Source organism: Phyllobates terribilis, unplaced genomic scaffold, assembly GCF_046119375.1.
Source record: "Phyllobates terribilis strain yellow unplaced genomic scaffold, ASM4611937v1 Scaffold_12__6_contigs__length_324123572, whole genome shotgun sequence".
Taxonomy (NCBI): domain Eukaryota; kingdom Metazoa; phylum Chordata; class Amphibia; order Anura; family Dendrobatidae; genus Phyllobates; species Phyllobates terribilis.
In genome coordinates, this window is record NW_027362772.1 from 288,873,272 (window position 1) to 288,887,897 (window position 14,626).

The following is a 14,626-nucleotide window of genomic DNA, read 5'->3' on the forward strand; positions in this document are numbered from 1 at the left end:
TTTGCAGATTTGGAAGATGTATCTAGGCATAATCCTGCTCATATTCTCGTACTTGCAACCCCATAATTGCCAGTCATGCTCCCCAGCATATAACCGACTACCGGGTAAGATGAACCCTTTGTATCGGCTGCTAATGTGAATTGGATGTTATGTAAGCAGATGCCGCACTTATATTTTTTTTTATTTTAGCAAATAGTGATATATCGGTTACGTGCGGACCCACAGATATTCAGCTGTCCATAAACGTCTGCCCGGTTTATTTTGCCAATTTTGCTCCCAATGATCTTGCCTTGAATGGAAAACATAACCTCACGGAGTGCAAGGGTCTCTTTGATAACTCAGCAAATCCACCAGTCTTGAATTTCACCCTACATCTCGATGGCTCTAGTAATAATACTTGTGGAAATTTCATTAACGTGAGTACCGATTGTATTAAGAGGTCAGAAAGTTATATCTTTTTTTACTTCCCTTTCCTGGAAAATTTTAAATGTATTAATAGTTTGAGCTCATATGTAGCTGAGCTCAATTTATGAGACTGATAGACATAGCCATCCAGGCGGTCCTGTAAGTGAAAGGAGTGGTAGCTGAGCATGTGCACCAGTGATCCATTCACACAGAGGATGTTGGGACTCCCATTCTTAGGATCTAAATGATTGGACCTACAGCAAAATTTATTAATTTAATTGCGCTTAATAATTTATAGACCTCCTATAGCAATGAATGATGTGAGCCGAGCATGTACGTGTAAAGCCGGTGTCTGGATGCAACGCACAGAGGACACAAGGCAACGACAGTCAGTGAACGGTATAATGCTTTTTAACTGCAGTAGTAATTTACAGTAGCTCTACACAATTGGTGATAATAACAAAGCAAATCAACAATGAACCAAATAACGATAAGATTGAAATAGCAATGAAAGTTCTTCACTATATAATGCTAATGTTCTCTATACAAAGGTGGTGCGCCCATTCATGGGAGGTGGCACGTGCGTTGTTCCTGTAGCTCTGGCACTAGCGGCTATTCCCGCTAGGCTGCAAGTCTTTCTCTGATGAAGTCTATTAAAGTGCGTTGAGCCTCCCACGCACCAACAGGCCCCCTCTCAATGTGTTTACCTAGACCCACCCGACCCCGATACTGTATGTTATGGCTGGAAGAAGTGACGGCCCTGCTTTCTCGCTCTGTCCCTCTGCAATAGCCGGCGTGTCTCTCTAGTCGTCGACTCCTCGTGCATCTTCACGGCTTGACCATCAGCGAAAGTCTCTTGGGCCTGGGGCGGAAAGGACTGAGCCTTGGCTCTTGACTGGCACCATCTGGTCTCTGGGACTTGACCGGTATAGGGTGCAGATTCTGGTCTTGACTGGAGTAGTCAGAACTCTGGATCTTCCTAGGCATAGTCTAGCCTTGTCAGGTGGTGACTGGCACCTTGGTGGCATAGACTTCCCGCTGGGGCCTGTCACGCTGGCTTCGGGGCCATCCTTGGTCCGCGTCTGCTCCACTCTCCTCTCTGGTGCCAAATCTGCTTGCCGTGTGGTGCGCAGGGCTTTTATATTCAGGAACTCTGTCCTGCCGGTCACCTGATCAGGTCCAGCACCCAAGGTTGCTTCCCCTGCAATTTTTCTGGTACAAATTGATGTCATTTGCTTTCACCTGGCCAGGAGATGGCAGTCTTTCTCCACTAATGTGACATCCTGCAAGGGATCTTCAGGGATATCTCTGCTTCCTCTTACATACGGACATTTCTCTGTTGACAGTAGCTAACAACAGGACCCAGTTATTGAGATAGAAGTGGGTATCACCGGTGGGACATTCATCTGTCAAACATTTATTGCATATAATGTGGATGTGCCAGAAATGTTTGAGACAGGAATAACCCATCATACTAGACATACAATAAACCCCAGAAAGCTGTGGCGCATAAGTGTGCCGAAAGTATAAAAAGCTATCCACTTTTCAAGGGATAAATGATTACTTGCAGATCAGTGGGGTCCTGACTGCTGGGAATCCTCATTGACTCTGATAAAGGGGGTCTGGAATGTGAGCACACCGTTGTTCCATTCATTCTCCCTAGGACTGCCGGATATAACCAAGCACAGAACGGTACTGGCACTCATTCATTTCAGAGCCCAATTTTCAGCAGTGGTCAGAGCTCCTACAATCTGCAAGTTATCCTTTAGATGGTTGTTATAGTTTTGATGTTGGAATTAACTCTTTAATATAACTCTTCGCCTTCACAGATTATAAATGAGGTTGGCGTAGGTCAATTCAGTGCGTATTCAAATGTCCAAGCAGTCAGCATCTCGGGATTTGTGGATTCATTGCCATTAGCCGAAATGGGCCTTGTGTCTTACAGCACAAACCTATACTACAACTTCTCCTGCCACTACCCCCTGCAGTACATATTAAACAACACCGAGCTGTTAACGTAAGTATGTGGACACTTTTTATTTATTCTGTTCTGATGTAGAAGTGATGGCGCAATACTCACCTTGCCTTTTTGATGATACACCTGTGCAATGGATGGAAAAACTTGTATAACCGATGATAAAAGTTTGCATCGATTACCTTATTTTACCATCCAAAATAAGTGCCATATGCTGATGTGACCATAGCAGGAGGGCAAAAGGGATAAGTGTCCGGGAGCCTCCAGCATTTAGAAGAAATGATTCAACTGTGGGTGCTCTTACCTGTGTCCCGTGCTTCACGTCTTAGAAGAACAAGTCAACTCCTCTTTTACAACTTCTGATTTACCTTCATACAAAAAATCTCAGTGCACTTAATCATCACAGCATCACAAGGTGCAGTGGTAGGCCAAGTCCCACATTCAAGGCCCCCATAAACATTAATTAAAGTTGACTAAGCCCACTGATATCAGTGGGATTACAGAGGCCTCTTGATTCTCCCGAACAGATGATGTTGGTGGAGAAAAGGAGCTGGAACTCCAATAGTTGACCCTTTGTTCAGCAGGAAGATAAGGAGACTTTCCCATAGAGCACACGGAACGCTCAGCCAAGCCCATGCATTCTGTGGAGGTGCATTATACTGTATGGAGGACTATGGGGGGTGCATTATACTGTATGGAGGACTATGGGGGGTGCATTATAATGTATGGAGGACTATGGGGGTGCATTATACTGTATGGAGGACTATGGGGAGTGCATTATACTCTATGGAGGACTATGGGGGGGTTCATTATAATGTATGAAGGACTATGGGGGGTGCATTATAATGTATGAAGGACTATGGGGGTTGCATTATACTCTATGGAGGACTATGGGGGTGCATTATACTCTATGGAGGAATATGGGGAATGCATTATAATGTATGGTGGACTATGGGGGTGCATTATACTGTATGGAGAACTATGGGGAGTGCATTATACTGTATGGAGGACTATGGTGGTGCATTATGATGTATGAAGGACTATGGGGGGTGCATTATACTCTATGGAAGACTATGGGGGTGCATTATACTCTATGGAGGACTATGGGGAGTGCATTATACTGTATGGAGGACTATGGGGAGTGCATTATACTGTATGGAGGACTATGGGGAGTGCATTATACTGTATCGAGAACTATGGGGTGTATTATACTCTATGGAGGACTCTGGGGATGTATTATACTTTATGGAGGACTATGGGGAGTGCATTATACTCAATGGAGGACTATGGACGGTATATTATACTATGTGGAGAACTATGCGGAATGCATTATACTATATGGAAGACTATGGAGGTACATTATACTATATGGAGGATTATGGGAAGTGCATTATTCTATATGGAGGACTATGGTTGGTATGGTACGCTTTAACGCATGCAGAGATAGGTGTCAGCAGAATGATCATTCATCCCACAGCTGCCTAATGTCTACGGTTTTAGTGAATACACTGTAGTGGTCAATATATTGTATGGAGGACTGTGGGGAGTGTATTATACTATATAGAGGACTATGGGGAGTTCAGTATACTTTAGAAGGACAATGGGGTGCATTATAGTGTATGGAGGACTATGGGGGGTGCATTATACAATATAGAGGACTAGGGTGAGTGCAGTATACTGTAGCTGTAAGAGGACTATGGGGTGCATTATACTGTATGGAGGACTATGGGGGTGTAGTATATTATATGGAGGACTATGGGTGGTTAATTATACTATGTGGAGGACTATGGGGGGTTCATTATACTTTATGAAGGACTATGGGTGGCATGGTTGAACGCATGCAGAGATAGGTGTCAGCAGAATGATCATTCATCCCACAGCTACCTAATGTCTAAGGTTTTAGGCTCTCCACAACACTAGCATTGTTGAAATGGCACCGTAGATCACAAATCAACGTCAGCTTGTAGTTAATTCAGTATTGATGTGAACCACCATTTGGATTCTATGTTGCTATTATTTAAGCACTATATGGATGTATTGTTAAAACTTAATATAAAGTCTACGTTATTCAATATTTCCATTCCATCTAAATTCCTGGCCCCGTTACCCCCCCTCCCGGTGTTTACCAACTGGTCCCGTTGCCCCTCGATGTCTAACTCCTAGCCCCCCACCATGCCGTCTGCCTTTACTAACATGTGACAGAACGGCTGGTGATGCAGAGCTCACAGACACAGGCATTACTGTGTTTGTGCGGCACTTTTGTTGGCATAATACTTTAAGGGTGCAATGAAAGGGGAATCTAGGGCTTCATTAGGAGCAAAATTACTTTGTAAATGCAGCAAAGTTGTGAGAAAGGTTCTTCTGTGACCCCAAATATTGATTATTATTATTTTTTTGGGGGCGTGGGGGTGGCAATTAGAAGTTATGCTATGGGGCCCCATGATTTCTATGTACGTTCATTGCTGTCGGGTATCTAATGTGTACGGGCAGCTTTACGTTCTTTTTTATTAAACCTTTCAATTGCATCTGTTCATTTCCCATAGTTCCTTTGGAGCGGTGGCCATTAACAACAACAGTGGTAGCTTCATCAGTACTCTACGGATGGGGATTTTCACGGTATGTGTGACCAAAAGTCATAGCTAAAACTTATCAGTAGTCTTTTTTTTCTTCCAATTTCTTTCTAGATTTTACCCAAGTGTTTTCGGCAGCGTATAATTGTATGATTGTTAACTATACCATGTACATTGTTCATCAAAGGATGAAAACTTCACCACAGAAGCAACTGGAAATGGCGCCACTTATGATCTAAAGAAGAAAATATACGTGCAAGTAGCCAGTAATAACACGGCTATGAGGTACAGTATGGGTTCATGTGATGAATGTGTCATTTCTTTGTTCTATTGATTTTTAGTTTCATTGACAACTAGATTTTCATCCAGATTTTACCGAAGGTATAGCTGAATAGGCTACGGCAAAAGGTGGGGCCATTTAGACAAGTCTATAATCGGGAACGATTGTTCCTAGGAATGGTCAATTCTTCAATTATTGTCTCGTCTAAACAAGCCAACAATCCCCTGACAAACGAGGAAACCGCTCCTTCATCAGGTGCGATTATTTTTACGTTTATCAGATGTCCGATTTTGGGTACGAATGTTATCCATGTTTTTCACTGATAGCACTCGCACCCATGATATTCTATGGGACCATCCACATGTGTTATTTTTTGCTCGGACTGAGTAGTCCGTGGCAAATATTGGAGACATGTATGATTTTGATCCGAGGGTTGGATCAAAATCGGCATTGCATATCGATAGGTCTGTGAAAAAAAATCGGACTGCACTTTGATGACAACCGAGCACGGTCCAATTTTCATAGACTCTCAGAATGGAGAAGGTGGAGAAACTTTTTTTCTTAAATTTCTCCACAAACGACAAAATCGGATAATACTCGAACAACACTCTGATCAAACTCTGATCAGAATAGTTGGTCCGATTTTCTTGTATGTGAAAAATATCGGATGTGGCAGTACATTGCCCGTGTAAACAGGACAGGATATGTGCTGACTATATAATATTCTGTGTGCACAGAATGACTGTATAATCGTTCTGTGTACATAGAATTGCTGTCGGCCTGTCGAAATGGTCTATTAAATTCCCGCCTATCAGCTTGTATGTAGCCAATTAGCCATCGTTTAGCAGCCGTGGTTGGACAGTCTAAATGGTACAAGGTGAATTTTAAGTCAAACCTGCCAAGCCTTCTTGCCTCTTCCACTTAAGTGCTTCTATGTACTAGGGCTGAAGACCTTTGTAGCCTCTGACCAACTGGTTGCAAAGGAAGCACCGCTAGACAATCCTATGGAAAAGGCAGATTATCCCTAGTAAAAAGTTTGTCCGACAAGATCGAGCTGATATATTCATACCTTGATTGGGAACATGCATCAGTTCTCAAAACCAAAACCCTGACTAAATCTATAATAAGTCGAAAGTGTCCGCTAGTCATGAATCGGTAGTGTGATGGACCTGGCACAACATTATAGCTTCTAGCTATGAAGTCTAAGGCTATTATTTATTATGCATTGTTTATATAGCGCCATCATATTCTGTAGTGCTTTACGGACATAATCATCCCTGTCCTCATTGAGGCTCACTATCCACATTCCCTTTCAGTCTTTGTAGTGTGGGAGGAAACACACGCAAACACGGGGAGAACATTCAAACTCCCTGCAGATATTGTCTTTGATGGGATTTGAAGCCTGGGCTGCAAAGCAACAGTGCTAACCATTCAGCCACCATGCTGCCCTATGGTCACATGTGCAGTAGTTATCTCTATCTTTTGACAAACACAAATATAATGATCCAGTACAGGACCCATTCATTTGAATGAAGATCGAAAAGTCCTAAAATGTCTTCTGTTTGACTGCAATCCAGCTGATATCCAACCAAAAACAGTTAGCAACTGGATCCAATTTTTTTTAGTTTTTAACAGTGAAACATTTGTGTTTTAGGTAAATGAATCTTAACAGAAGGTCATCTGTAAAGTCATCCATTAACGGATAGGCATTAGGTAGCGTTGACATAGGCAACATGGTTTGGTCCAAACATGCAGTTGTATTGCTTCAATAAAACTCCAAAGATTCAAACAAAACAGCTTCTTCTGAGCACTAAGGTATAACAGCAAATGAACAGTCCATTCAGCAGGCACATATATGTCAGTGCGGGCTTACCCCAACAGATTATTGTCCTTTCTCTAGAAGCAAACTTTATACAGAGAAGAGGTACCATTCTTCCAGTGTCTGTATCACCTTCATCCTGAGCTCCAGCAATTTACAGTGCCAAACAGAAGTGTTCAACTCCATGCACAGCTCACCCTGAACAGGCTGAAGCTTCAACAAGTTACTCTGCAGCTCCAACTCACAGACTGCTTAGCTTTCCTAGCTGACCTGTGCAGTCTGCATTCAGAGAGAGACCCTTGCTTGTTTCTCTCCCAGCTACAGCTCATGTTTTGGCTGGTCACTCACCAGCTTCAACACACTCAATTCTGCTCAACATTCCCAGCAGACTGAGAGCTTCCAGGTGAACACATTCCCTGTTTCTCAGTCAAAGGTAGTCAGGTGCATCAAATCAGGACCTGCAGTGCTAGGATTTAACCTGAACTACCTGGCTTTTTAACAATAACCAGAACACTAGAAATGTGCAGAGACTACTCTAGTAAAAACAGATCCGTTACAAACAAAACAAAAACGGATGTAAAATGGAAACAAAAGTGTGCATCCGGAGATGTGAACAGAGCCTCATCCAGCATAGATTGGTGTCTTCTACAAAGTTGATAGAGTTTTACTATATTTGCAAACATATTGTATATCTTGGGTATAAATGTTGTAAATAAAATTGTGCACATTTTTAAAACTTTTTGAGAATTTGTTTAAAGCAAAATCAGGTTAAAAAAAATCTTCTTTTGGGGTTTCCTCATATTTAATTTTAACTGTATGATAATTTTGCTAAATTATTTTTCAAATCTTTTTTTTCTTTCTACTTCAGCTACTTTGTTAATCTGGATGAATGTTTCGCCACGCCTAGCCCTATATTCACAGTTGGGGGAAATGATAGCTACAACTTCTTCATAGGGTAATGTAATGCCTCTTTCCAGAGCTAAACTAACTAGACTGTAGCTACTATTGTACTAGAGGCATAACCTAATCTTCTTTGTATTTCATCTTGATTCGTTACAGCTGCAATAAACAAAACAAGACAAGAGTTATTCAAAATGGGCAAGGCACGACTGCTAAATTCAGTTTTGAGTCTTTTCGCTTTGTGCAGCACAATGGTCAGAAAACGTCGTCAATATATCTTCACTGCTTCACCCGCCTCTGTCTGCCTGATCAATGTCTTGTAAGGGATCATCTATTGGAACATACTTATGTGATAGGGACACAAATCTCAGGTCTATGTTATCCACATATGTTGTTCAGGGTGACCAGAAAAATGCCCCCCATAAAATGCCCACAGAGAAAATCCCACAGCTATTAATGCCCACTGGAAAATTGTCCACACAGAAAATTGCCCACATGGAAAACTGCCCACACAGGAAATTGCCCACATGGACAAAACAACAACATTTATCACATTCCACCCAAGGCCTGTAATATGTTATATTGCTCCGGAGTCTGTGTACAGTGTGATCCCGGCTGTACCGATATAACATTATCACCTCCCAGACTTTTAATATGTTATATCACTCCAGAGCCTGTGTATATTTTGACCACGGCTGTTCCGATATAACGTTATAATCACTCCCCCCGACCTGTAATGTTATATAGCTCCGGAGCCTGTGTACAGTGTGACCACGGCTGTACCGGCACGTGCCACTTTTCCGTGTGTGAATATATCCTTAGCCCCCTTTAACTCCTTCACGCTGGGGCCAATCTCCGTTTTTGCGTTTTTTCCTCCCGTTCTTCCCAGAGCCATAACATCATTTATTTTACCACATAGTGTACTAGAAAATGGAAAAAATTCCAAGTGCGATAAAATTGTGAAAAAAACGCAAGTCTGTTATTTTAATTTGGGAACTTTTTTTTGACGGTGAACATTTTATGTTACAAATGACCTCGCAATATGATTCTCCTCATCAATGCGATTATGGCACCTCCCACGGTAAGCTATCGTAAAAGCGGACTATAAGATGTACCACCATTTTATTACAAAAATGTTTCTCCTACTTTCCTTGGGGGCAGTTTTCCTATGGGCATTCATGTCTGTGGGCATTTTTCCTGTGGGCATTTTTCATGGAATTGTTGCTCAGTACACAAGCGTCATATCTATAAGCAGTCATGTCAGGTTGATTTGTAGTGTTTTACACCAGGATTACCGGAATACACTAAGGCCCTGGTAAATGGAAAGATATTCACATGCTGACTATGTTTCCACATACTGACAATAAAAAATATAAGAAAAAATATCAAAAATTTCTAGTCCTAGAAAAACAAAAAAAAAGCACTTCTTATAGCCTGTGTATATAGTTTTACATTTTAGGTATAGCTTTTTTTTTTACAAAATGGGAAAATACTGATAGAAATTTTTTAACAACATCCATATTTCACTTTCCTATATAGAAATGCACCGGCTCACGGAAAAGGAGAGAAGCTAATGGTAACACAGAGCAGGTGATGATTTCATCCGGACCGCTCTACGTAACAGGTACATGTCTGTAACCACTGTCAGACTGAAGAACATTGGGCCCACCAGAGGATTTGATTATGGGGGCCCACCTTTCTCCCCCTCTCAAGAGCCCCATAGCAGCTGCAAGGTTTGCACTATAAACCCTCCTGAAGGAAAAGCCAGGGCCCACCCGAGGATTCTTCGGTTCTCTGGTGGGCCAGTCCAACCCTGTCTGTAACTGAGATTAAAGAGGTCCCATCACTCTTTGGTCTCCAAACCGCAACTTCTAGTTGACAGTTACGCTTCCTGCTTTCTAAAGGTGCAATTACTAGCCAAAGCAGATTTTGATTTTTGCTTAAGAAGAACTTTAACACCCCCCCCGTATGTCTGATAATTATGTTTTTATAGTGGAGACAATCGGGAAAGAAATCTGGCCTGATTAACGTACCTGAAAGGCTTGTGATGACAAACTGTCCTCTGCGATGTCAATCAAGCTAATTGGGCAGGATTAGGGTGCAACAAGCCTCTCTCCATTTCACTGCATGGCAGTTATTAACATACAGCCTGCATAGTAGTTAAAGGGCTTGTCCAGGACTGAAGTCTCCCATACAATTCATATTGTTGTCAGCTAAATGATGTTTTGGCCAATTGTATGGGCGGCAGCTCATTTGACCAACTCTCCATGCACAAGAACGCTGTGTTCTCGAAAGAGACCTTCCGCTGGACTCCAGTGACAACGGACTATCTATCGTATAGCAAAAGCAACGTCAGTCCGAAATTGAAAATACTGGATCTTTATTTCTCCCCACAATCTTCTGTCGGGGACCTCTATACACCTTAGACAGTCAGACGAACTTGTGGATGTTAGCAGGTTTGGCCGATGTTAGTCTAATGTAATGTTAGTATTGGGGAAGGGGGCTTAAGATCCTTAGGATAAGTCAACGGGTTAGGATTGGTGAAGGTCAGACATCCGGCACCTCCACCAGTTGGCTATAACTTGGTCTTGTGGCTGTTGGAAGCGCACAGTGTACAAAGCTCTTAGATCCCATTCACATGAGGGGCACCAGAGGCGTAACATAGCTCTAAAATCCCAATGTTCCCCACCAACCATGTATCTTTTATCCACTAAATGTTGCCGTTTTGTTTTTGCTTCCATCCACATTTCCAGATCCACGAACAGCCACATATAAATCAGGAGACTTGCTTCATAACTGACAGTTCAACTTTACTTAGCAGTCCATGTTCAACTGTTGTTGCAGCACAGTACGTTTCCATGTTCTTTGTTCGTTCTGAGCTATCCCTTTGCTTAACCCCTTCGCAACCTTGGGTTTTGTCGTTTTTGCTTTTTCCTTTTTTACTCCCCTTGTTCCCAAAGCCATAGCGTCTTTATTTTTTGGACAATATGGCCGTGTGAGGGCTTATTTTTTGCGGGACAAGTTGTACTTTTCAACACCATTACTATTTTTACCATATCGTGTACGGGAAAAGGGGAAAAAAATTCCAAGTGCAGTAAAATTGCAAAAAAAGTGCAATACCACAGTTGTTTTTTATTTATTTTTTTTACCACGTTCACTGAATGCTAAAACTGACTTGCCATTCTTATTCTCCAGGTCATTACAAGTTCGTAGACACCAAACATGTATAGGTTATTTTATATTTAAGTGGAGAAAAAAAATTCCAAAATTTGGTAAAAAAAACTAAAAAAAAATAGCGCCATTTTCCGAGACCTGTAGCGTCTCCATTTTTCGGGATCTGGGGCTGGGTGAGGGCTTATTTTTTGCGCGCCAGGCTGATGTTTTTATTGATAACATTTGGGGGTAGATCCAATGTTTTGATCGCCCGTTATTGCATTTTATTGCAATTTTGCGGCGACCAAAAAACGTAATTCTGGCGTTTAGAATTTTTTTCTCGTTACACCGTTTACCGATCGGATTAATTCTTTTTTTATATTGATAGATGGGGCGATTCTGAACGCGTTGATACCAAATATGTGTATGTGGTTTTTTTTTTTTATATTTTATTTTGAATGAGGCGAAAGGGGGGTGATTTAAACTTTTATATATTTTTTATTTTTTTTATATTTTTAAAAACATTTTTTATTCACTTACTGCATGCTTCAATAGTCTCCATAGGAGACTAGAAGCAGCAGTTGTCTGATCGTCTCTGCTACATACAGGGGATCAGTAGATCCCCTGCATATAGCAGAAATGGTCCTGTGCTATGAGCGCCGACCACTAGGTGGCGCTCATAGCGATGAGATCATGACAACCACAGGCGTCTGCTGCAGACCCTGGGTTGTCATGCACGCCCATCGGTGACCCGCGATCACGTGATGGGGTCGCCGGTGGGCGGGGCTTATGACGCGCAACCCGGAAGCGCGCGTTAAATGTCGCTGTCGGAGATTGACAGCGGCATTTAACATGTTAACAGCCGCGGGTGGATCGCGATTCCACCCGTGGCTGTTGCGGGCACATGTCAGCTGTAAGAATCAGCTGACATGTGCTCGGTTCAGTGAGGGCTCAGCGCAGCAGCCCTCACTGAACCGGGGGTACGCAAATGTGCGTACTAATACGGCATGGGCTCTAAAGGGGTTAATGGCTCTCGTGGCCCCTGGGATACTCCATCCGGCCCCACAGCTCCCATGAGTTCCATCTCGTCTCCCTGACACATCTCCCTGTCCGCCTTCCACTTGTGGGAACGGAATAAGGTACACTTTCCAGTGCCTAATTTTGGCCGTAGGCCCCGAACATTGCAGGGAAGTCCGCAGAAAGCAGTAGTTGACTTTCTCATGCTACCCGAACAGTCTGTACTTTTCATTCCCTCCAGCCCTCTGACCTTGAATGCTGCTAACACTCTCTCACTTACAATCTAATCTTCAACCATCTCTATCTGACAAAAACCAGGAAGTGCTCCCCTTATTAACTAACATGTCCCCTCCCAAGCTGGGCTGGCCCCAAACATTTATCTGTATCCTAACCTGTGCAATATACTTCCTACTTCCTATATCTAGTGTGCCCATAACTGAATCTTTCACATTTAAACTTAATCCCTATGTATTATGCCATACTTTATAATCTAATCTTAATCCTAGACTTTCCCTAAACACTATACATGAATAACATTTTGATTAATCACAATACATTACATTAACTGCGTACATTAGTGCTCATAGAACTCTATGCAGTTCCACATAGTATAACAATCACTCTTCATCTCAATTTTCATGATTTCTTAGGCTACTTGAGCACTTTTGATAATTTTTCTGATCATTTTGCAGCATCTGCTCAATGAAGTTCTCAGGGGGAGAGGTGGCTAAAATTCCCTGGTATAGAAGGCACTCTATATGGCATTCATGACTGGCTTTTTTTTTACCCTTGTTTTATTAAAGAAGTTCTTCTTTCACACCATCCTTGAAAATTGTCCACTGTGCCTGGTATTTATTTATTTTTAACATTATGACCAATTGTAATTCATGGCATCCCTATCTATACTGGATTATATCCTGAAAGAAACTATACAGAAAAAAAAATCCAATTTTCTTTCCTAATTATTCATAGGAAGTGTTCATTTCTAATTAGCTACTAAGATAAAGCAAAGCATCTGTGTAATAAAATAAAATGCTGCATGATATTTTCTTTTATCTGTTTTGCAGGGGAAACGGGTGATGGGTCCGGATTTAACAGTGGTGGTAAGTGTTCCTCAATGTATGTTCCTACATATAAAATGACATATATCAATATACAGTATGTACAAATAATGATAGAAATAAAAATATCATATTTAAAGGGGGACTTGTGACTCACCATAAACATGTCATTTTATTACCTGATGTAAATTCCGCTGTTCTCCTGAATCCGCCGTTGTCTTTCTTTTCTTCCTGCGCCTCTTGGTTCCTGAGATATGGCCTACTTTTCCCTGTATATAAATCTTATCTATTGAGCTAAGTGGGTGTGGTCCACAGAGGAGAGTTAAGGATCACGCCCAGTTGACTAAATGACAAGATTTCTATGCAGGGAAGAGGAGGCCATATCTCAGGAACGAAGACGCACAGGAACAAAAGAAATATAGTGCCGGATTCAGGAGAACAGCGGCATTTATACCAGGTAATAAAATGACATATTTATGGCAAGTTACAGGTCCCTTTTAATTTATATGCTAAACTTGGAATTTGTAAACCACTGATAGCAAATTAATTAGCATTTTTCCCTACTTCTTGGCCATATGTACCACCCTGTGACTCTATTGGGGTATCACTCACATAGGCCAGGATGCAATTTTGATCTAAATAGAGAGATTTTAAAGTGCCAGAAAGAGATGTGTATTTTCATTGCATTTTAGAATTTTATAGGTCTTTCTAAGTTTTAGACAAAGCCATTCGCTAAAAAGAAAACAAAAGTTTAAAACTTTATTTTTCCTGAAATGGCTTGATTACTGCCATCAGATTTGTCCAATTACTATGGCTCAGTCCACTTAACTTGAGTTGCGATAACCTGTAATACCAGACACAGCCTGCTGACAAGGGGTGGCACTGGTTCTGGAAAAAAGGAAAACTAACCAATAATTTGTAACTCATTTATCCTTATTATTATTTTATATCATATTGATTTGCTTGTTTTTGTTGATTACAGGGACAAGTCTTCTGAACGGAAACCATGCAGGACTTGTCGGTCTCATCATCGCTGCCGTCATAGCAGCGTGGCTCTAAAATGTCTTTAATGCTGCAGTAAATAAATAACTAAGAGTGCACAACGTGTATAATGATTATACATAATTTATAATGATTGCGTACAATGATAGACTGCTGATTGTAAAGAAAGCCGATACATAAATTGTAAACTGTATGATTCCTGGTGTAATAAAGCACAGATTAAACACGGAGTATCGCATCTGCTCCATGCTTCGTTCTTCCCACATGCAAGAATAATGAATCGACTGATGCACAATGTGACCGACAAATAGATTAACATTGTCAAACTGCTATATTTTAAAGCATTTATTATGATAGTGTAGCCACTCACTTGGGCAATAGGTAACACACTAAAAACTGTAGCTCACCCTGGTGGTTCCTGTACATAGTAGAGAAACCTGACCC

General features: G+C 41.5%; 1 protein-coding gene across 1 annotated transcript; it reads left to right on the top strand.

Annotated features, from left to right (window-relative positions):
- The first annotated feature begins 16 nt into the window (after positions 1 to 16).
- Positions 17 to 14,239, top strand: LOC141171809 (zona pellucida-like domain-containing protein 1). The gene is made up of 10 exons (XM_073655444.1): positions 17 to 104; positions 190 to 416; positions 2,235 to 2,422; positions 4,924 to 4,996; positions 5,138 to 5,235; positions 7,918 to 8,004; positions 8,109 to 8,268; positions 9,489 to 9,573; positions 13,187 to 13,222; positions 14,163 to 14,239. Exons 1-10 carry the CDS (start codon positions 17 to 19, stop codon positions 14,237 to 14,239), a joined length of 1,119 nt encoding a protein of 372 aa, XP_073511545.1.
- Positions 14,240 to 14,626: the final 387 nt, after the last annotated feature.

What these genes read in the sequence shown, in the direction of transcription:
- LOC141171809 (XM_073655444.1), top strand. Translation starts at nt 17, where the DNA reads ATGTATCTAGGCATAATCCTGCTCATATTCTCGTACTTGCAACCCCAT. An exon ending in AGCATATAACCGACTACCGG is followed by an intron (nt 105 to 189) that starts GTAAGATGAACC and finishes TTTTTATTTTAG; the next exon opens with CAAATAGTGATATATCGGTT. An exon ending in AGTAATAACACGGCTATGAG is followed by an intron (nt 5,236 to 7,917) that starts GTACAGTATGGG and finishes TTTCTACTTCAG; the next exon opens with CTACTTTGTTAATCTGGATG.